Here is a 22,493-nt window from a genome sequence, read left to right as displayed (position 1 = left end):
GTGTAATAGTGGTATCCATGTCGATGATCTGGCACGTCTTGCAGAGATTGCCATGGCAGGGTTGTGTGCTGTCGTGGTCACTGTTCTGAAGACTGGGTAGTTTGCTGCATACAATGGTTCGTTTGAGGTTGCGCGGTTGTTTGAAGGCAAGTAGTGGGGGTGTGGGGATGACCTTGGCAAGATGTTCATCGTCATCAATGACGTGTTGAAGGCTGTGAAGAAGATGACGTAGTTTCTCCGCTCTGGGGAAGTACTGGACGACGAAGGGTATTCTGTCGGTTGTGTCCCATGTTTGTCTTCTGAGGAGGTCGGTGCGGTTTTTCGCTGTGGCGCGTTGGAACTGTCGCTCGATGAGTCGAGTGCCATATCCCGTTCGTACGAGGGCATCTTTCAACGTCTGTAGATGTCTGTTACGCTCCTCCTCGTCTGAGCAGATTCTGTGTATACGGAGCGCTTGTCCATTGGGGATGGCTTCTTTAATGTGTTTAGGGTGGAAGCTGGAGAAGTGGAGCATCATGAGGTTATCCGTGGGTTTGCGGTAAAGCGAAGTGCTGAGGTGACCGTCCTTGAATGAGACGAGTGTGTCCAAGAATGCAACTGATTTTGGAGAGTAGTCCATGGTGAGTCTGATGGTTGGATGGAACTTATTAATGTCATCGTGTAGTCGTTTCAGTGATTCTTCGCCGTGGGTCCAAAGGAAAAAAATGTCATCGATGTATCTGGTGTATAACGTCGGTTGAAGGTCCTGTGCGGTGAGTAGGTCCTGTTCAAACTTGTGCATGAAGATGTTGGCGTATTGGGGTGCGAATTTGTTCCCCATGGCTGTTCCGTGCGTCTGGATGAAGAACTTGTTGTCGAAGGTGAAGACGTTGTGATCCAGGATGAAGCGGATGAGTTGCAGAATTGCGTCTGGAGATTGGCAGTTGTCGGTGTTCCAACGCGCCACAGCGAAAAACCGCACCGACCTCCTCAGAAGACAAACATGGGACACAACCGACAGAATACCCTTCGTCGCCCAGTACTTCCCCGGAGCGGAGAAACTACGTCATCTTCTTCACAGCCTTCAACACGTCATTGATGACGGTGAACATCTTTCCAAGGTCATCCCCACACCCCCACTACTTGCCTTCAAACAACCGCGCAACCTCAAACGAACCATTGTTTGCAGCAAACTACCCAGTCTTCAGAACAGTGACCACGACACCGCACAACCCTGCCATGGCAATCTCTGCAAGACGTGCCAGATCATCGACATGGGTACCACTATTACACGTGAGAACACCACCCACCAGGTACATACTCGTGCGACTCGGCCAACGTTGTCTACCTCATACGCTGCAGGAAAGGATGTCCCGAAGCGTGGTACATTGGCGAGACCATGCAGACGCTGCGACAACGAATGAACGGACATCGCGCAACAATCACCAGGCAGGAATGTTCCCTTCCAGTCGGGGAACACTTCAGCAGTCAAGGGCATTCAGCCTCTGATCTCCGGGTAAGCGTTCTCCAAGGCGGCCTTCAGGACGCGCGACAACGCAGAATCGCCGAGCAGAAACTTATAGCCAAGTTCCGCACACGAGTGCGGCCTCAACCGGGACCTGGGATTCATGTCGCATTACATTCATCCCCCACCATCTGGCCTGCAAAATCCTACCAACTGTTCTGGCTTGATACAATTCACACCTCTTTAACCTGGGGTTACCCCATCTCTGGATCTGTAAAGATTTAATCACCTGCTAATGCTCGCATTCCTAGCATTGTCTGGCATCTTTGAATTTGTCTATATATGTGTTTCTGGAACATACCTCTCATTCACCTGAGGAAGGAGCAGCGCTCTGAAAGCTAGTGACATCGAAACAAACCTGTTGGACTTTAACCTGGTGTTGTAAGACTTCGTACTAGATTCACAAGCCAGTAAAAAAAACCCTCTTCAAAGTCCGGCTTGCAGTACTGCAAAACTGTTACGTGTATGATTGCCATTTGATATCTTATATGTGACTTAAAAAGAAAATCACCTTTTTGGAAAAATACAGCTGTTTAAAGTGCATTTCCACAGTAGCCTTTACCTTTGTTTCTTCCAGCAAGTGGAAGTGATATTGTAAAACTCTATGATCTGACAACACTTTGTGAAGAAACAACTGAAGATAAATACCAAAACCCTTTCACGATGCCTGTTGCTGTCCTATTGTACAAGTAAGTTTCCAAGCAAATCAGTGGAGAGAATCTTTTTCCCCATTTTAGTTGTGTACTAGGAAAATGCAAAGACAACTAATGGGGAGGAATTAGAAGAATGGAACCTTGTATCATCAAACATCATGCGTATTGCCCTCCTTTATACATGAATAAAATATTAATTGAACTGACTATTACAAGTCTGCAGCATACAAGAGGGCAATGTGGCCCATTATTTCTCTGCGGTCTTTTAAATGTACTAATGTTTAAAATTGTATTTATCATTTCAACCACTAAGTAGTTTACTTTAAAAAAGGTTTCTTTTTGTCTCTGGCAGAGCAAACCACCTTTTTTAACAAAACAGCCTGTTCTGGTCGACTTCGATCCAGTTAATCAAAATGTTGCCCGTATATTTATTTTTATTCTTGGTGTCACTGATAAAGCCTGCATTTGTTGTCCATCCCTAATTTCCCTTGAATTGAACATTTCAGAGTCAACAGTTAAGAGGAAACCAAATTGTTATTGGTCGGGAGTCACATGTTAGGCCAGACTGGATAAGGATAGCAGGTTTCCTTCCCTAAAGGGTTATTACGACATTCAATGATAGTTTCACAGTCACCATTACTGAGACTAGCTTTGTATTGAAGATTTATTAATTGATTCAGATTCCACCAGCTGCCACGGTGGGATTTGAACCCTTGTCCCTAAAGTATTTGTCTGGGTCTCTGGAATACTAGTCTAGTGACATTATCATTATGCTACCATTTCCCTGCATATCTCATACTTATCACCTGGCCACCTCTTGGCATCAGCGACTTTGCTGTTGAAAATGCTTTGAGGACATCCCTAAAGTGTTTCTGTTGTCCTCCTGGGTATCTCCTGCTGCAACAAAGTTCCAAGTGGAAGGGTTGCTTCGGGAGTCTGGTGTCAGGCATAGAAAATACATGTCCCGCCCAGCAGGACTGATTTCGAGTGATTATTGCCTCGATACTGGGCAAATTGACCTGGGAGAGGATGCTGCTGTTGGACTGTCTGTCTTGCCACCGGATTTGGAGGAACATGTGAAGACATCACTACTGATACTCCTCCAGTGTTTTGAGGTGCCTAATGTAAATCCTCATATCCCTCATCGGGGAAGAAGAGTCATGCAATGAAATCTCGGGGATGCTGTGATTGTGGCCATATTCAAGAAGGGAGACCAGTCCAAATGGGTTACAAAGCTGTTTCCCTGATGCCAACCGCAGGGAAGATCATTGCAAGAATTCTCTTCAGTTGCCTCCTCCCAGTGGCTGAGGAACTCTTTTCAGAGTTGCAGAGTGGATTTTGGCCATTGAAAGCACCACAGACATGTTCACTGCGCGGCAAAATCAAGTATAAAGAACAACTGCATCTGCTGTACATGGCCTTTGTGACCTGACAAAAACCTTGATTATGTTAATTCCAAAGGCTCATGGAGCATCTGTCTCAAAATTGTCACCATCCCCTGTCCACTCCACAATGAAAAGCTATGATCCTCACCTACAGAATCACCGCAACCCAATCTCTGTGAAGATTGCTGTCACAAGGCATTGCATCAACTTTCTTTTCTATTTTCCTCGCTGCAACACTATAACTTACCTCCAGCAAATTGTTCACAGGTGTGGCAATAATCTATGGGAAATTTTGAACTACGCCGCCTTCAATACAAAACTAAATCCACTCCAACCAACCCAATTATGTCTAACAAAAGAAATTAAAGCTAGTATTAGAACAAAAAAGGTCATAGAGTTGCAAGCCTGAGGATTTGGAGCAGTTTAGAATTCAGCAAATGAGGACATTGATTAAGCGGGGAAAAATAGAGTATGAGAGTAAACTTGCAAGGAACATAAGATCAGACTGTAAAAGCTTGTATGAGTATGGAAAAAGTAAAATTACTTTAGTGTAGAATTCTCACAGCAAAGAAAGAGGCCATTCAGCCCATTGAATCTGCAACGACCCTCCGAAAGAGCACCCTACCTAGGCCCACTCCCCCGCAAACCGAATAACCCACCGAATCATTGGACACTAAGGGGCAATTTAACATGGCCAATCTACCCAACCTGCACATCTTTGGACTGTGGGAGGAAACTGGAGCACCCAGAGGAAACCCGCGCAGACACTGGGAGAACGTGCAAACTCCACACCGTCGCCCAAGGCCGGAATTGAAACCGGGTCCCTGGCCTTGTGAGGCAGCAGTGCTACACTATATAAGTAAATAACTTACCAGAAATGCTAGGGAAGCAAGGGTGAAAAGAAGGGATAAAGGAAATTGGTATCACTTAAACCAAATGAATGGAACTGAAAGCTGCTAAATCTCCAGGGTCTGAACCTACATCTCAGCACTAAAGGAGGTTCCAAAGTTCTGTAGGTTCTGGGGCAGTTCTACAAAGTTGATGTACTAGAATAATACCAGAAATCGGTGGGTTGTTTTATGACAAAAGATTGTAAAGGTTAGGACTGTATCCAATGGAATTTAGAAGAGGAAGAGACAACGATTGAAGCCTTTAAGATCCTAAGTGATCTTGACAGGATGGATATAGAAAGGGTGTTTCCTCTTGTGAGAGAATCTAGGAGGGGTCACTGTTTAAAAATAAGGGATTGCCCATTCCAGACAGATGAGAATTTTCTTCGGGTTACGGATCTCTCTTCCTCAAAGGTCAGTGGAAGTAGAGGCTTTGGATATTTTTATTCAGAACTAGAGATTTTCTTGATTAACAAGGGCGTGAAAGGGTATCAGGGGTAGGCAGGAATGTGGGGTTGAGGTTACAATCAGATCAGCAATGATCATATTGAATAGTGGAGCAGGCTTGAGGGTCTGAGTGGCCTAATTCGTATGTTCGGCTGTAACGTGGTTAAGTGTGACGTTATCTACTTCAGTAGGAAAGACAGAATGGCAGAGTTTATTGGAATGGTGTATGATTGGGAAACGTTAATGTACAATGGGACTTGGGTGTCTTGTATATAAATCACTTCAAGCAAGCATGCAGGTGGAGCAAATCATTTTGAAAGCCAATTATAAGTCAACCTTCACTGCAAGAGGGCTTGAGTACAGGTTCAAGGATGTCTTGCTGCAGCTGTACAGGGCCAAGGTGAGATCACACCTGGAATATTGTGTGCAATTTTGGTCTCCTTACCCAAGAAAGGATATACTTGCCATGGAGGGAGTGCAGTGACCAGGCCTGTATTCACTGAAGTTGTTCATGGATTTAAAAGCTAAACACTGACTCCTCAAAAAGTGGAGGGACAATGGTTCATGCATTTTGTCTTTTATTTACAAGGTCAAGTTATTTGAATTTAGAAGCAAATAAAATAAGCCTCTAGAAAACAGGAGGAGTGGATGAAGATTAAAAGTGACCTGAGTGATGGTGGGGGGGGAGGGTTGAATGTAGGGTTTGAATAGGAATAGAAAGAACAGATAGTGGAGAATTGAAGGGCAGATATTGCAATGCAAGCAGATAGTCGAACGGAGCATGAGCAATATGGGAAAGGATATGCTGAGAATTACTGAGTCGTGTTTTCTCTATCCCGTTCTTTCCATTTCCTTCCCACAAGTCTCCAAGAGAAAATGGTGCTTGTCATCCTCGGTGGCCCCGTCTCCTATAATGCCTTGCTATTTAACACCTCCCACACAAGGGGAACAAAGAGTAAAAGTTGGAGGTAAAATAAAAGGAGTATAGAGGCAGGAGAGAAGGGGAAAGGCAGAAGGGGAGATATAAGATTATATATCTATGAAGGTGTCCATAATCTCAAACTTGGTGTGCAGTGTTGCAGGAATTAGATCTGTTGCAAAATTCCTAAGACAATATTCAAATAATGTTAATTTTATAACTAATAATAAGTAGAGTCCTCATGTCCTTGTGTTGATATGTGCTCTGTTTTAAAGGGTTGCTAGCAACATGATGATGAAGAAAGTTCAGAATAGGAAACACTATGGAATCATAAGGACCCTCTTGTTAAATTGTATTAAAATACTGGACAAAGAAAGGCATCCTCAGGTACACATTACATCGGTTTTGCATTTGGATTGCTTCATTCTATGCAGGAACAACTGTAATTGGGCATTTCAAGCTCTTAAATTGTATATTGAAATTTCTAATTATTTAGCATTCTAAGAGTCAATTGAACACCGTTTATATTTTTGCAGCAAACTTCCTTCTAGGTCCATAATACATATTAAGCTACATTTTCATTATGCATTTACATAAAAGTTCCGGATTTCTAATATAATTTTACTGATGGCAACATCCTTAATTGGGGGGTTTAAACTAATGCAGCAGGGGCATGGGAACCTGGATTATAGTTTTAGGGTAAGGGAGAATGAGAGTATAGAGGTCAGGAGCACAGATTTGACGTCGCAGGAGGGGGCCAGTGTTCAGGTAGGTGGTTTGAAGTGTGTCTACTTCAATGCCAGGAGTATACGAAACAAGGTAGGGGAACTGGCAGCATGGGTTGGTACCTGGGACTTCGATGTTGTGGCCATTTCGGAGACATGGATAGAGCAGGGACAGGAATGGATGTTGCAGGTTCCGGGGTTTAGGTGTTTTAGTAAGCTCAGAGAAGGAGGCAAAAGAGGGGGAGGTGTGGTCAAGAGCAGTATTACGGTGGCGGAGAGGATGCTAGATGGGGACTCTTCTTCCGAGGTAGTATGGGCTGAAGTTAGAAACAGGAAAGGAGAGGTCACCCTGTTGGGAGTTTTTTATAGGCCTCCTAATAGTTCTAGGGATGTAGAGGAAAGGATGGCGAAGATGATTCTGGATAAGAGCAAAAGTAACAGGGTAGTTATTATGGGAGACTTTAACTTTCCAAATATTGACTGGAAAAGATATAGTTCGAGTACAATAGATGGGTCATTTTTTGTACAGTGTGTGCAGGAGGGTTTCCTGAAACAATATGTTGACAGGCCAACAAGAGGCGAGGCCACTTTGGTTTTGGGTAATGAACCAGGCCAGGTGTTGGATTTGGAGGTAGGAGAGCACTTTGGGAACAGTGACCACAATTCGGTGACGTTTACGTTAATGATGGAAAGGGATAAGTATACACCGCAGGGCAAGAGTTATAGCTGGGGGAAGGGCAATTATGATGTCATTAGACGTGACTTGGGGGGGATAAGGTGGAGAAGTAGACTGCAAGTGTTGGGCACACTGGATAAGTGGGGCTTGTTCAAGGATCAGCTACTGCGTGTTCTTGATAAGTATGTACCGGTCAGGCAGGGAGGAAGGCGTCGAGCGAAGGAACCGTGGTTTACCAAGGAAGTGGAATCTCTTGTTAAGAGGAAGAAGGAGGCCTATGTGAAGATGAGGTGTGAAGTTTCAGTTGGGGCGATGGATAGTTACAAGGTAGCGAGGAAGGATCTAAAGAGAGAGCTAAGACGAGCAAGGAGGGGACATGAGAAGTATTTGGCAGGAAGGATCAAGGAAAACCCAAAAGCTTTCTATAGGTATGTCAGGAATAAGCGAATGACTAGGGAAAGAGTAGGACCAGTCAAGGACAGGGATGGGAAATTGTGTGTGGAGTCTGAAGAGATAGGCGAGATACTAAATGAATATTTTTCGTCAGTATTCACTCAGGAAAAAGATAATGTGGAGGAGAATGCTGAGCCGCAGGCTAATAGAATAGATGGCATTGAGGTACGTAGGGAAGAGGTGTTGGCAATTCTGGACAGGCTGAAAATAGATAAGTCCCCGGGACCTGATGGGATTTATCCTAGGATTCTCTGGGAGGCCAGGGAAGAGATTGCTGGACCTTTGGCTTTGATTTTTATGTCATCATTGGCTACAGGAATAGTGCCAGAGGACTAGAGGACAGCAAATGTGGTCCCTTTGTTCAAAAAGGGGAGCAGAGACAACCCCGGCAACTATAGACCGGTGAGCCTCACGTCTGTTGTGGGTAAAGTCTTGGAGGGGATTATAAGAGACAAGATTTATAATCATCTAGATAGGAATAATATGATCAGGGATAGACAGCATGGCCTTGTGAAGAGTAGGTCATGCCTCACAAACCTTTTTGAGTTCTTTGAGAAGGTGACTGAACAGGTAGATGAGGGTAGAGCAGTTGATGTGGTGTATATGGATTTCAGCAAAGCGTTTGATAAGGTTCCCCACGGTAGGCTATTGCAGAAAATACGGAGGCTGGGGATTGAGGGTGATTTAGAGATGTGGATCAGAAATTGGCTAGCTGAAAGAAGACAGAGGGTGGTAGTTGATGGGAAATGTTCAGAATGGAGTACAGTCACAAGTGGAGTACCACAAGGATCTGTTCTGGGGCCGTTGCTGTTTGTCATTTTTATCAATGACCTAGAGGAAGGCGCAGAAGGGTGGGTGAGTAAATTTGCAGACGATACTAAAGTCGGTGGTGTTGTCGATAGTGTGGAAGGATGTAGCAGGTTACAGAGGGATATAGATAAGCTGCAGAGCTGGGCTGAGAGGTGGCAAATGGAGTTTAATGTAGAGAAGTGTGAGGTGATTCACTTTGGAAGGAATAACAGGAATGCGGAATATTTGGCTAATGGTAAAGTTCTTGAAAGTGTGGATGAGCAGAGGGATCTAGGTGTCCATGTACATAGATCCCTGAAAGTTGCCACCCAGGTTGATAGGGTTGTGAAGAAGGCCTATGGAGTGTTGGCCTTTATTGGTAGAGGGATTGAGTTCCGGAGTCGGGAGGTCATGTTGCAGCTGTACAGAACTCTGGTTCGGCCGCATTTGGAGTATTGCGTACAGTTCTGGTCACCGCATTATAGGAAGGACGTGGAGGCTTTGGAGCGGGTGCAGAGGAGATTTACCAGGATGTTGCCTGGTATGGAGGGAAAATCTTATGAGTAAAGGCTGATGGACTTGAGGTTGTTTTCGTTGGAGAGAAGAAGGTTAAGAGGAGACTTAATAGAGGCATACAAAATGATCAGGGGGTTAGATAGGGTGGACAGTGAGAGCCTTCTCCCGCGGATGGAAATGGCTGGCACGAGGGGACATAACTTTATACTGAGGGGTAATAGATATAGGACAGAGGTCAGAGGTAGGTTCTTTACGCAAAGAGTAGTGAGGCCGTGGAATGCCCTACCTGCTACAGTAGTGAACTCGCCAACATTGAGGGCATTTAAAAGTTTATTGGATAAACATATGGATGATAATGGCATAGTGTAGGTTAGATGGCTTTTGTTTCGGTGCAACATCGTGGGCCGAAGGGCCTGTACTGCGCTGTATTGTTCTATGTTCTATGTTCTAATTGTCAAACCGAAAAACCTTTATTAAAAGCTTTATTTAGAAGTTTAAACGTGATTGAATCCAGTACTCTCTAATCTATGATTATAATCTTAGAAAATCAGAAGTTGACTGACAAAAATAAGTACATTTCAAGGTTGATTGCACCTTGGAAGTTACCCAGTGTCATTATTTTATTTTCTAAAGTAATTATTTTACAAGTTGTAAGTATTTGCATATTTTGATTATTTCATATTTTTCATAAATTTCACTTCCTTATACACTGTAATAAAAATCTTTCTTCTCTCATGTCAAAAAGAATGGTATGCAGTGTCAATTACAAAATGTTCCGTGTGATGGGTTGCAAATAATATTTATCCAAGATTTGAGTACTATGATACACAAACACATTTCTATATAAATTCATGATCAAAATGAATTAATTGTGTAACTTCAATTTTACAGTTTGTACAGATTATTGCTTCCGCCAACTACATGATCTCGGAACTTTTCCAACTAGATGAACCACCAAAACAAGATGAAAACGCCTCAAATCTGAATGAGAATTCTGATAGTTATAGTGAAGATGAGGATCTCCCAGAGGACAGTGATGAAAATGGCTCTTTCAGCAATGGCTCTGATCCTTCAGATGATAACAAAGCTGTTGCTGTCATTAAATCTGTTGGAGAGTTGTCTGTACCTGAAAAGTATAAGTCGATACACCAGATAAGAGTATGAACCCCTCTTTATTCAGTTTGGTCTGGGGAAATATATATCCCTAGTCTTATAAATGGAATATAAAATAAATGATATTACAAATGATAGATTTGTCAAATTATTCAATTGAGTTTTTTTATTTTTTATTTAAATTGAGAGTACCCAATTATTTGTTTCCAATTAAGGGGCCATTTAGCGTGGCCAATCCACCTAACTTGCACATCTTTGGGTTGTGGCGGCGAGACCCAGACAGACACGGGGAGAATGACAAACTCCACACAATGGGCCAGGATCGAAACCGGGTTCTCGTTGCTGTAGGCAGCAGTGCTAACCACTGCGCCACCATGCCGCCCATATTATTCAACTAAGTTTGACAATCTACATTTGTATCCTTTCCCAATTAAATAAATAAATTTATTTTGGCATGTTTGGGTGTTCTCAGAATAGATTTATTTATAGTGGGATCAGAGGATCTATCCTCCACAATAATCTGAAGTTTGGAATATTTAGCGAGATTGCTTTGATTAGCTGAATTTTTTAAAAATCAGCATTTCTTACACTCTGCTTTTCTTTTAAAGCCCAGCTGTGCATTTCCAGTTTGTCATGATACAGAGGAACGATGTCGAGTTGTTCTCAATTATGTTCTTGAGGTAATTCATTAATATGCATTAGTTCATGGTTTTATTTTATGCAAATGTTAACATTCTCACACTTTTTAACATAGCATGTACTACATGTTTTACAATACTTTTAGTTCATTGCAGTGGGTTACATATATATAATGTATGTGTGTGTGTTTATATAATATATACATATAGATGTGTGCTTTTTGGTAATTTTGCCAATTGGTCGTTCTATGTCTCGTGTTTTTGAATAAAGCAGACATCAATAATTTGAACATATAGGCAGGATTTTCGTTACTGAGGCAGTTAGCGTAAAGTCAGGTACTTCTGGAAGTAGACCCCCCTTAATGCAAGGAGCTCAATGCAAAAAGCTGCATCACACGCAATATTCGCTCCAGGGTGGGGGCACTGCACATTGAGTTAGATCTGTCCGTTAACGGACCTTTAGCGACACTTTGGTGGCGATCCCCGGTGGGGTGGTAAACGCTGGTGAGGCTCCCCCCAGCGCTGTATGGAGTGGACCAGGAGTGGGGCAGTAAAGGAGGCTGGATCAGTGAAACGAGGGTAACGGGCGCGAAACGACAAAATGGCGACTGGCGTGGGCCCAGTGGTCGTGGGAGCAGCAGGAGTTCCTGAGAAGCTGCTTCACAGAGCTCAAGACGGAGATGCTTGCCCCTATGAAGGCTTCCATGAAATGGATGGTGGAGACTCAGAAGATGCAGGAGAAGGCGATCAAAGAGGTGGAAAAATAGGTCTCTGAAAATGCGGATGAGATCTTGGACCTGGCGGTCAGGGTGAAAGCGCACGAGGCCCTGCACAAAAGATGGCAGGAGAAACTGGAAGACCTTTAAAATAGGTTGAGGAGGCAGAACCTGCGAATTCTGGGCCTTCCTGAAGGTGCGGAGGGGTCGGATGCAAGTGCATTTGTGACCACGATGCTGGGGGCGCGGGGGTCTTCCCGTGGCACCTGGAATTGACGGGGTCAAGAGTCCTGGTTAGGAAGCCTAGGGCGAACGAACCGCCAAGGGCTATAGCGATAAGATTCCACCGCTTCACAGACAAGGAACGTGTCCTGCGGTGGGCAAAGAAGGAGCAAATCAGTAAATGAGAGAACTGTGAGATTCAAATTTACCAGGACTGGGAGCAGATCTGGCTAAGAGGCGTGTGGGATTCAACCGGGCCAAGACGGCCCTCCACAACAAAGGGGTTGAAGTTCAGGCTGCTACATCTGGCGAGGCTGTGGGTCACTTACCAAGGCCGGCACCACTACTTTGATACGCCAGATGAGGCGTGGACATTCATTAAGAACGAGAAGTTGGACTTGAACTAATAGGCAGCTGCATGTTGTTGGAACGCCCGGGTGAAGAGGTGTAATCTGATGCTGCCCTAATGTAAGATTGGACGCAGAGTGTAAGTTGTATGGGGGCTGGGGAGGCGGCTGGAGGGGGCTATGTTATGTTGATTTGCCCCGTTCTCTCTTTGATTTTGCCAGCTCTCTGCTTTCGCGGAGCCACGCCACAGAAGGGGGAGATGGGCCCGTCAGTTAGGGCAGCTCGCCAGAATTGGGGGGGTGGGGGGGGGGGGGGTGTCGTTCGGGGCAACGCCCGGAGTTTGTTTGTTGTTTTCCTTTCGTTTTTTTTCTTGTTCGCACGGGAAGAATGGGGTGGCTCTCTCTCTCTCTGTTACCCTGTGGGAGAGGGGAGGTTGGGGGCCTGAAGAAGGAGACAACAGTAGGATTGGAGGTAAGGCGGGAGCAGCCGGGGCCAGCTGACTTACAGAAGTGCAATGGGGGCTAGTTATTGTTAAGCGGGGGCTTGGGATTGAGGGGCTGGGGTTGGGGGAGGGGGGGGGGAACCCCGACCAGGCTGATCACGTGGAATGTAAGGGGCCTCTGAGCCAGATCTGCTCCCCAGTCCTGGTAAATTTGAATCTCACAGTTCTCAATTTATGACCGATTGAGGTTCCCAAAGGTGGACGAGGAGCTGGTGGAGGGATTGGGGGCCCCGATTGAGTTGGAGGAGATAGTTAAGGGCTTGGAGAATATGCAGTCAGGCAAGGCTCCGGGACGGGATGGTAATCCTGTAGAATTCTGCAAGAAATTCTCGGAGCTGCTGAGCCCACTCCTGCTAAGAACCTTTAACGAGGCCAAGGAGAGGGAAACCCTCCCCCCATCGATGTCGTGGGCTTCGATCGCGCTCATCCTTAAGCGGGATAAGGATCCGTTGCAGTGTGGGTCCGACAGGCCGATATCGCACCTAAATGTAGATGCCAAACTGCTGGCTAAGATCTTGACCACTAGAATCATAGAATTTACAGTGCAGAAGAAGGCCATTTGGCCCATCGAGTCTGCACCGGCTCTTGGAAAGAGCACCCTACCTCAGGTCCACACCTCCACCCCATAACTCAGTAACCCCACCCAACACTAAGGGAAATTTAGGACACTATGGGCAATTTAGCATGGCCAATCCACCTGACCCGCACATCTTTGGACTGTGGGAGGAAACCAGAGCACCTGGAGGAAACCCACGCGCACACGGGGAGAATGTGCAGACTCCGCACAGACAGTGACCCAAGCCGGGAATCAAACCTGTGACCCTGGAGCTGTGAAGCAATTGTGCTATCCACAATGCTACTGTGCTGTGCAGGAGAAGGTGTCGGACATATACCAAGAACTGCAGGAGGCAGAGGACTGTGTCCCGGGGGTGATTGACGAGGATCAGACAGGGTTCGTCAAGGGCAGGTAATTGAACACGAATGTGCGGAGGCTCCTACACATTATTATGATGCCCGCAGAAGGAGGGGACGCAGAAGTAGTGGCTGCAATGGATGCAGAGAAAGCCTTTGATCAGGTGGAGTGGGAAGCGTTAAGTAGATTTGGATTTGATGAGGAATACATAGGCTGGGTCAAACTACTGTACTAGAACACCGTAGTAAGTGTGTCCACGAACCGACTGAGGTCGGAGTATTTTCGGCTGCACTGAGGGATGAGGCAGGGATGCCCCCTGTCCCCGCTGCTATTTGCCCTAGCAATTGAGCCGTTGGCCGTGGCGTTGAGGACGTCAAGAAACTGGAGAGGGCTGGTTCGGGGGGGGGTGGAGAGAGGAGCATCGTGTTTCGCTCTACGCAGACGACCAGCTCCTGTATATCTTAGACCTGCTAGAGGGGATGGGGGAGGTCATGTGGATCCCAAAGGACTTAGGGAGTTTCTCGGGGTACAAGTTGAACGTGGGGGAAAGTGAGCTATTTATGATCCATGCAAGGGGCCAGGAGGAGAGACTGGGGGAGTTCCCGCTCAAGAGGGTGGAGAGGAGCTTTCGGTACCTGGGTATACAGGTACTAGGTGGCTAGGAATTGGGATGCCCTACACAAGCTCAATCTATCTCGGCTGGTAGAGCAGATGGAGGGAGACTTCAAAAGGCGGGACATGCTACCACTTTCCCTGGCGGGTAGGGTGCAGGCTGTGAAAATGACGGTCCTTCCCAGTTTTCTGTTTGCCTTCCAGTGCCTTCCCATCTTCATCCCCAAACCCTTCTTCAAGCGGATGAACAGAATTATCATGGGATTTGTGTGGGCAAACAAGACTCCGCGTGTTAAAAGGCTGTTCTTAGAGCGCTGCCGGAGAGGAGGGGGGGGGGGGGGGGGGGAGGAGGAGGAGGAGGGCTGGCGCTGCCACTGCCGAACTTCTGCAGTTATTACTGGGCGGCTAATATAGCGATGATTAGGAAATGGGTAATGGACGAGGGGGCGGCATGGAAGCGGCTAGAGGCGGCGTCATACGATGACACCAGCTTAGGGGCACTGATAATGGCACTGCTGCTGTTCTCGCTGGCACAGTACACAAGCCCCTTGGTGATGGCGGTACTGAGGAACTGGGGTCAGTGGAGAAGGCACAGGAGGGAGGAAGGGGCCTCAGTCTGGACCCCGATACGGCATAATCGTAGATTTGTTCCGGGCAAGATAGACCGAGGGTTTGAAAGTTGGCATAGGGTGGGTATCAAAAGGATGGGGGACCTGTTTATAGATGGGGCTTTTCCTAGCCTGAAGGAGCTGGAGGGGAAATTTAGTCTGCCCCCGGGGAATGCCTTTAGATACCTCCAAGTCTGCGCTTTTCTGAAGAAATGGGTGGTGGCATTCCTGCTACCCCCCCCCCGGGGGCAGGATACAGGACAGTGTGGTCTCTGGCATCTTGGGTAGGGGAGGGGAAGGTGTCGGACATATACCAAGAACTGCAGGAGGCAGAGGAAGTCTCGGCGGAGGAGCTGAAAGGCAAGTGGGAGCAGGAGCTGGATGAGGGCATGTGGGCTGATTCCCTAGGCAGGGTTAATTCCTCCTCGTCTTGTGGCAGGCTTAACCTAATTCAGTTTAAGTTGGTCCACCGGGCACACATGACGACAACGAGAATGAGCAAGTTCTTTGGGGTGGAGGACGGGTGTGTGAGATGCTCAGGGAGCCCAACAAACCATGTCCATATGTTCTGGGCATGCCCGGCGCTTAAAGAATTCTGGCAGAGCTTTGCAAAGCCTATGTCCAAGGTCTTGGACGCTCGGGTAAAGCCGAGTCTGGAGATAGCGATATTTGGGGTGTCGGAAGATCCGGGAGTGCAGGATGCGAAGGAGGCCGACGTCCTGGCCTTTGACTCCCTGGTAGCCCGGAGACGGATCTTGTTAATGCGGAGGGACTCCAAGCCCCCGAGTGTAGAGACCTGGGTTAGTGACATGGCTGGGTTTCTCAGTCTTGAGAGGGTCCTTGCTGGGGTTCTCCAGGCAGTGGCAGCCGTTCCTCGACTTTCTGGCAGAACGTTGAAAGGTCAGAAGCAGCAATCCGGAAGGGGGTAGGTGGGGAACTGTGTATGGAATGTATACTCTTTTCTAAATGGACTACAACCACCTGTTTGTTAAATTTTCTCCTTTTTGTTATTGGTTATGTAAAATTTTGTTTAAGAAAAACTTGAATAAAAACAATTAAAAAAAAAAAAAAAGAGTTAGATCTGTCAATTCCAGAAGCAAATCGGAGGCAGCCATGGTGACCATTGGTGTTTTAAAAGCTGTCAGACCCTCTGGTCCTCGGCCTTCACACCGGCTTCACTTCCACAATGAAGCCGGTGAAGGGTGCAGGCCAGTGAAAATTGTCAGCTGGAAATGGGGGTGGGAAACCTGGAACCGTGTCCCGCTCACTGTTTTTAAATATCCAGAGTTGGTATGATTCACCAAAATCTAGGCCTTTCTCTCAGTAATTAAATTATTTGTATATGCCTATTCCAGATTGTATGAATGCTGCTGCAAGCTATGATTAATGTTGATGCTGATTATCAAGTGTCTAGGAAAAGGCATATCTTGTTTGCATGTTGCATTCTGTTCTGTAACTATTTTTTAACATAAAGACAATTGATCAAAAGTCTTGATATAGCCTCTGTGATTTGTCTTCACTATAAGAACTGTGGTTATTCTCATCATAATTATGTTTGTTGTTTCTTCTAGGGGCTGAAGGCTGTTGATGGGAGTATTAAAAAGGAGAGTGATCTTCCAGCTGCTGATCCCAATATTCCGATACCTCTTAAGTATGCAGAAGAATCTGAATGCACAAGTCACAAAACTCTTAAACAAATTGCTTTGTTTTTAGATAAAGGTAAATGTTGAGAAACCTTTAGACTGAATACCACAAGTATTACTTAAATTGCTAAATTATAATTTAGTTTTTTTTCACATTTTCGCAGTTTTGTCATATATTTAGCCCTGTCATCTACTGATTCCAAGTCTTATTGAAATTATTTTTTAAAAAGTAAATCCTTGCAACAATTATGACAAGCCAATCGTGTTTAAAAGCTGTAATGTTATTGTCCTATAATTCCAAATCCACTGTTGAAATGGAATTCAACATTATTGTAATAGTTCATACAAATATGCTAAAATTGCATGCAAAATGTTACATTTTTATGTTTAATATGCATTTGTGGAGTGTTGCATTTGAGTACATTTTTAATGCTTTACATAAATGAATAATTTAAATTGAGCAATAAATGTCGCTGCTTAGATCATGTTCCACTGCAGAGTGAGCAATATATTAAAAAGAGTTGCGTTCTTCCACAAGTTCATGTTTTTTTAGCTGCCATTAGAATGTGCTTTCAGATTGGGAAAAATAAAGTTCAATTTATTTAGCTGCCTGGACGGGGAGTGTCTGTGTGGGTTTCCTCCGGTGCTTCCGGTTTGCTCCTACAATCCAAAGGTGTGCAGGTTAGATGGATTGGCCATGCCAATTTGCCCTTGGTGTCCAAAAGGTTAGGTGGGATTACTGGGTTATGGAAATAGTGGAGGTGTGGTCTTAAGTAGGGTACTCTTTCCGAGGGCTGGTGCAGACTCAATGGGCTGAATGGCCTCCACTGCAAGGTCTGTAAATTTGATTCAAATCCAGATCGTTTTTTCTTGTGACCTGCTCAATTAAATGATTTTTCTGCTTTTAAAAGTCTTAACTTCTGCTAATAATACATACTTATGTAAATTTGATTTTAATGTTTTTACTTTTCACAGTGGGCCCAACTGATAAAACAGTTAAACTTCCCAGTCAATCTGGAATGATCCCAGATACATGGCAATATCAAATGAAATTGAATCTAATCTTTAAAGCTTCAAGAGCCTACTTTGTTCTCTCTGGTGCAGCTACTACACTGCAAAAATATGGTCGAGCATTAAGATATATTAAACTTGCTTTACAATCTCTTGGTAAGTGGCTACATAGCATATGCTCTGCTTTATTGGAAATTGACCATTTTAATGAATTAATGTTACCACTTAAGTGGGTCGTAAGAGACTAGTTCGATCCTACTGGGGATAAAGACATTGAAGGCAAGGCTGGGATACATAATGAGTAATTTGTACTGCTGAAGAATTGGATGCTGACAAAATATCAATAGAGATGATGAATAGATGGGGCAAAAATTGATGGGATGTACTGGAAAGACTGGATATGCTTAGAGTGGATCAGTCAATCAGTTTGAATCACTTGCATCCGAGGTGCAAAAGGAAGTGACAGTGGAAATAGGGGAAGGGCTTTTGGCATGCCCTGTAAAGACATGTTATGTTCATAACTTTGCATATGGACTGAACTCACCTACAAGCTTCTGGAACTATCTTCTATTTGTTAAAAATGGTCACTGATATACTGATAAGATTGCTGCCAAGGGATCAGGTGCCCATTGCTTCTTCAGCACAGACCATAAAGCTTCCTGAAAGTTCTGAATTGAATAACAATGTGGATGCTTCCCACTGGAATGAACATAAAGTGTTATCTCTGGAATTCATGCCTGCCATTGCTTAGAAGAGCCCTAGACTCTGTCTCTAGGTTTACAATCCAACAAGAAAAGCTTTGAGACCAGTTATCCACAAGTTAACTGAAAGACCACCATGTATTTCGTATTGTTCAGTGATGTCTTTGGTCTTCCAAACCATTCTAATTGGCCAATTGCCATCATTGAAAACGGTCTCTATCTCCTGACTATGCTCTTCCTGTGTTGCTAAATATCTCTTTGTATACCAATAAATGGATACATTGACAGCCCCTTGAAGGAGAGAGTCTCTCTTTATATATTTTACAAAGCTGGTAATAATCAGATTCTGGAAAGTTCAGATATGTACACAGCCTGGAAGCCCAGGATCAATATACCATTTAACTGGAATCTCCCAGTTTTGTCACTGGGACTGAAAGCATTGTGTCTAGGCAGAAAGCTAAGCAGCTCATTGCCCATTGCAGGCAGACAGCTCACTCTTTGGCAATAGCATGATGTTTTTGTACCTTGATCTTGCCCCACACTGCGATGACTGCATCTTTTAGTAGTTTATCTCTACTGTCTGTTCGAAGCCTTAACTTTTCTAGAACATCAAATCCTGAGAGGACTTTTCCAAAGACGAGGGGCGGGTTTCTCCATGCCGCAATCACGGTCAGCGCGGGGGTGGAGAATGGGGCGTCACTGAGCCGCCCTCATGGGATAAACTTTAAACGATAGTTATGTTTAATTTCATGTGATGCATAAAAATGTAAACCAATACTCTCATTGCATAATTTGACAGTGCTGATCTTGCCATGTGCACTCACCATTGGGACTAAAGTTTAGTCACCATATTTAAATATTTGTTGCTGCCAATCACCTATCAACAGTTTATTGGTTTAAGATCACTTCTCTACATTTCCCAGCTATAGTACTGCAGCACACTCGCCTTTGCTCAGATTAACCTGAAATAGTGCTTTTCACTTTGCTCTAACTTTGTATTGATACTAGTACTAGTTCTCCCCCTGCCTGGTTTCAGATTTTTTTTGACCTGAAAAAGGTTGTTCCTCGTTGGATGTCGGTCCCCAATCCATCATTGAAGGCCATGATGTGGAGATGCTGGCGTTGGACTGGGGTGAGCACAGTACAAAGTCTTACAACACCAGGTTAAAGTCCAACAGGTTTGTTTCGATGTCACTAGCTTTCGGAGCGCTGCTCCTTCCTCAGGTGAATGAAGAGGTCTGTTCCAGAAACACATATATAGACAAATTCAAAGATGCCAAACAATGCTAGGAATGCGACCATTAGCAGGTGATTAAATCCTTACAGATCCAGAGATGGGGTAACCCCAGGTTAAAGAGGTGTGAATTGTATCAAGCCAGGACAGTTGGTAGGATTTTGCAGGCCAGATGGTGGGGGATGAATGTAATGCGACATGAATCCCAGGTCCCGGTTGAGGCCGCACTCATGTGTGCGGAACTTGGCTATAAGTTTCTGCTCGGCGATTCTGCGTTGTCGCGGGTCCTGAAGGCCGCCTTGGAGAACGCTTACCCGGAGATCAGAGGCTGAATGCCCTTGACTGCTGAAGTGTTCCCCGACTGGAAGGGAACATTCCTGCCTGGTGATTGTTGCGCGATGTCCGTTCATTCGTTGTCGCAGCGTCTGCATGGTCTCGCCAATGTACCACGCTTCGGGACATCCTTTCCTGCAGCGTATGAGGTAGACAACGTTGGCCGAGTCGCACGAGTATGTACCGCGTACCTGGTGGGTGGTGTTCTCACGTGTAATAGTGGTATCCATGTCGATGATCTGGCACGTCTTGCAGAGATTGCCATGACAGGGTTGTGTGGTGTCGTGGTCACTGTTCTGAAGACTGGGTAGTTTGCTGCAAACAATGGTTCGTTTGAGGTTGCGCGGTTGTTTGAAGGCAAGTAGTGGGGGTGTGGGGATGACCTTGGCAAGATGTTCATCGTCATCAATGACGTGTTGAAGGCTGTGAAGAAGATGACGTAGTTTCTCCGCTCCTGGGGAAGTACTGGACGACGAAGGGTATTCTGTCGGTTGTGTCCCATCTGCTCAGACGAGGAGGAGCGTAACAGACATCTACAGACGTTGAAAGATGCCCTCGTACGAACAGGGTATGGCACTCGACTCATCGAGCGACAGTTCCAACGCGCCACAGCGAAAAACCGCACCGACCTCCTCAGAAGACAAACATGGGACACAACCGACAGAATACCCTTCGTCGTCCAGTACTTCCCCGGAGCGGAGAAACTACGTCATCTTCTTCACAGCCTTCAACACGTCATTGATGACGATGAACATCTTGCCAAGGTCATCCCCACACCCCCACTACTTGTCTTCAAACAACCGAGCAAACTCAAACGAACCATTGTTTGCAGCAAACTACCCAGTCTTCAGAACAGTGACCACGACACCACACAACCCTGCCATGGCAATCTCTGCAAGACGTGCCAGATCATCGACATGGATACCACTATTACACGTGAGAACACCACCCACCAGGTACGCGGTACATACTCGTGCGACTCGGCCAACGTTGTCTACCTCATACGCTGCAGGAAAGGATGTCCCGAAGCGTGGTACATTGGCGAGACCATGCAGACGCTGCGACAACGAATGAACGGACATCGCGCAACAATCACCAGGCAGGAATGTTCCCTTCCAGTCGGGGAACACTTCAGCAGTCAAGGGCTTTCAGCCTCTGATCTCCGGGTAAGCGTTCTCCAAGGCGGCCTTCAGGACCCGCGACAACGCAGAATCGCCGAGCAGAAACTTATAGCCAAGTTCCGCACACATGAGTGCGGCCTCAACCGGGACCTGGGATTCATGTCGCATTACATTCATCCCCCACCATCTGGCCTGCGAAATCCTACCAACTGTCCTGGCTTGATACAATTCACACCTCTTTAACCTGGGGTTACCCCATCTCTGGATCTGTAAGGATTTAATCACCTGCTAATGGTCGCATTCCTAGCATTGTTTGGCATCTTTGAATTTGTCCATATATGTGTTTCTGGAACAGACCTCTTCATTCACCTGAGGAAGGAGCAGCGCTCCGAAAGCTAGTGACATCGAAACAAACCTGTTGGACTTTAACCTGGTGTTGTAAGACTTCATCATTGAAGGGACAGCCTTTTTGATCTAAAAAAACAAAAAGCCAGTTCTAATATACAAGTCTTGGGAAATTCAGTTCTAGCATGCAAACTGAAGCTTTGCCTGCAGTGGGGCAGCGTGGGTAACTGTCACTCTATATCTCAGACAATAGTTTAAATACTCATGCTTTAAAACATTAAATAATAAGTGTGCTGAGCATGTTTGATCAGATTTATATCCACCCCGGGTACTGATATTTGATATGCGATCAGGGGGTGAGCTTATGAGACACTTTGATTTGGAGATCAGGCTTCAAAGCTAGACTCATCATTCAGGTTAGATAATGACAAATGGTCATTATCTAATTGTTGAACATTGGAGATTCAACAATGGAATAAGTCTAAACAAGTCAGTCAACCGTTTGTGTCTCAGGCAAATATATAGTATTTCTAATCCAAGCATGTTGTCTCAAATGTGTTTTTCCCTTCTTTTGACAGATGCCTATTGCTGCCTTATTAACAATTTGTCACCTGAAGTCCTGTTCTTTCTTAGTCAATGTTTGACACTTAATGGTGACATTCAGTTAATGTTAGCTCAAAATGCCAGTAATAGAGCAGCTTATCAAGAGGAATATAGCTACCAAACTAGAGAGGATCAAGAAATTTTGCATAGTCTTCACAGAGAGTCCAGCTGCCAAGGTTAGTTTTCATCTTTACTTTTTTGTATTGCTTCAAAATTGTGCATTGGTGGACAGCACGGTGGTGCAGTGATTAGCACTGCTGCCTCACAGCAGCAAGGACCCGGGTTCAATGCGGGACGTGGGTCACTGTCCATGTGGAGTTTGCACATTCTCTCTGTCTGCGTGGGTGTCGTCTTTAAAATCTTTCCTACTTCAAGATTGTGAAGAAAACAACTTTACAACTCTGTTTCGATAAAACTAACTTCGTCTTTATTGACCAAAGTCTGCATGCAGTATGGCTACAGTTTGAAGAGAGAGAGAGCTGTTAAAGCAGACCTGCTCATTCTTTCTCAAGCTCGCAAAGACATGGAGAAAACGTTCAATATTTATACAAAAGCTGTATCATTTTACAAAAACAGACCTTGTTCAAAAATGTCAATACAGTCATAACTTCTGACCAAACATGTTGTCATGGAAAGACCCTGACTCGGCTTATTTGCAGTATTTTGTCTTTAGAGGGTTTAAGACGTGGTCCTATTTTGCTTTTACCTCTGCCCTCATGATGCCTTGACGCAGATGGACCTAGGTCATGAGGAGGTTGTGTTATTAGGACATTCCTAGATCGTGGCTTTGTTATCAGGTTTTACTAAGGTCAGGCACTATTTTCCCTCTTCTGGCCTTGTATGATACGATTATGTGGATTCTTAGCTTTGTCT

General features: G+C 45.2%; 1 protein-coding gene across 3 annotated transcripts in view; it reads left to right on the top strand.

Moving 5' to 3' along the window:
* edrf1 (erythroid differentiation regulatory factor 1) overlaps positions 1–22,493 on the top strand; it is a 127,339-nt gene that overhangs the window by 65,235 nt on the left and 39,611 nt on the right. For all 3 annotated transcript variants that reach the window (XM_072479223.1, XM_072479222.1, XM_072479224.1), the window contains 7 exons: positions 2,082–2,193; positions 6,074–6,185; positions 9,849–10,115; positions 10,679–10,750; positions 16,201–16,348; positions 17,248–17,439; positions 21,596–21,796. In XM_072479223.1, the coding sequence (XP_072335324.1) occupies positions 2,082–2,193; positions 6,074–6,185; positions 9,849–10,115; positions 10,679–10,750; positions 16,201–16,348; positions 17,248–17,439; positions 21,596–21,796 (1,104 nt within the window). The remainder of the gene's footprint in view (positions 1–2,081; positions 2,194–6,073; positions 6,186–9,848; positions 10,116–10,678; positions 10,751–16,200; positions 16,349–17,247; positions 17,440–21,595; positions 21,797–22,493) is intronic.

Source organism: Scyliorhinus torazame, chromosome 16 (assembly GCF_047496885.1).
Source record: "Scyliorhinus torazame isolate Kashiwa2021f chromosome 16, sScyTor2.1, whole genome shotgun sequence".
Lineage (NCBI taxonomy): Eukaryota > Metazoa > Chordata > Chondrichthyes > Carcharhiniformes > Scyliorhinidae > Scyliorhinus > Scyliorhinus torazame.
Note: the sequence above shows the minus strand (reverse complement) of the source record. Positions and strands in the feature narration are given on the sequence as shown.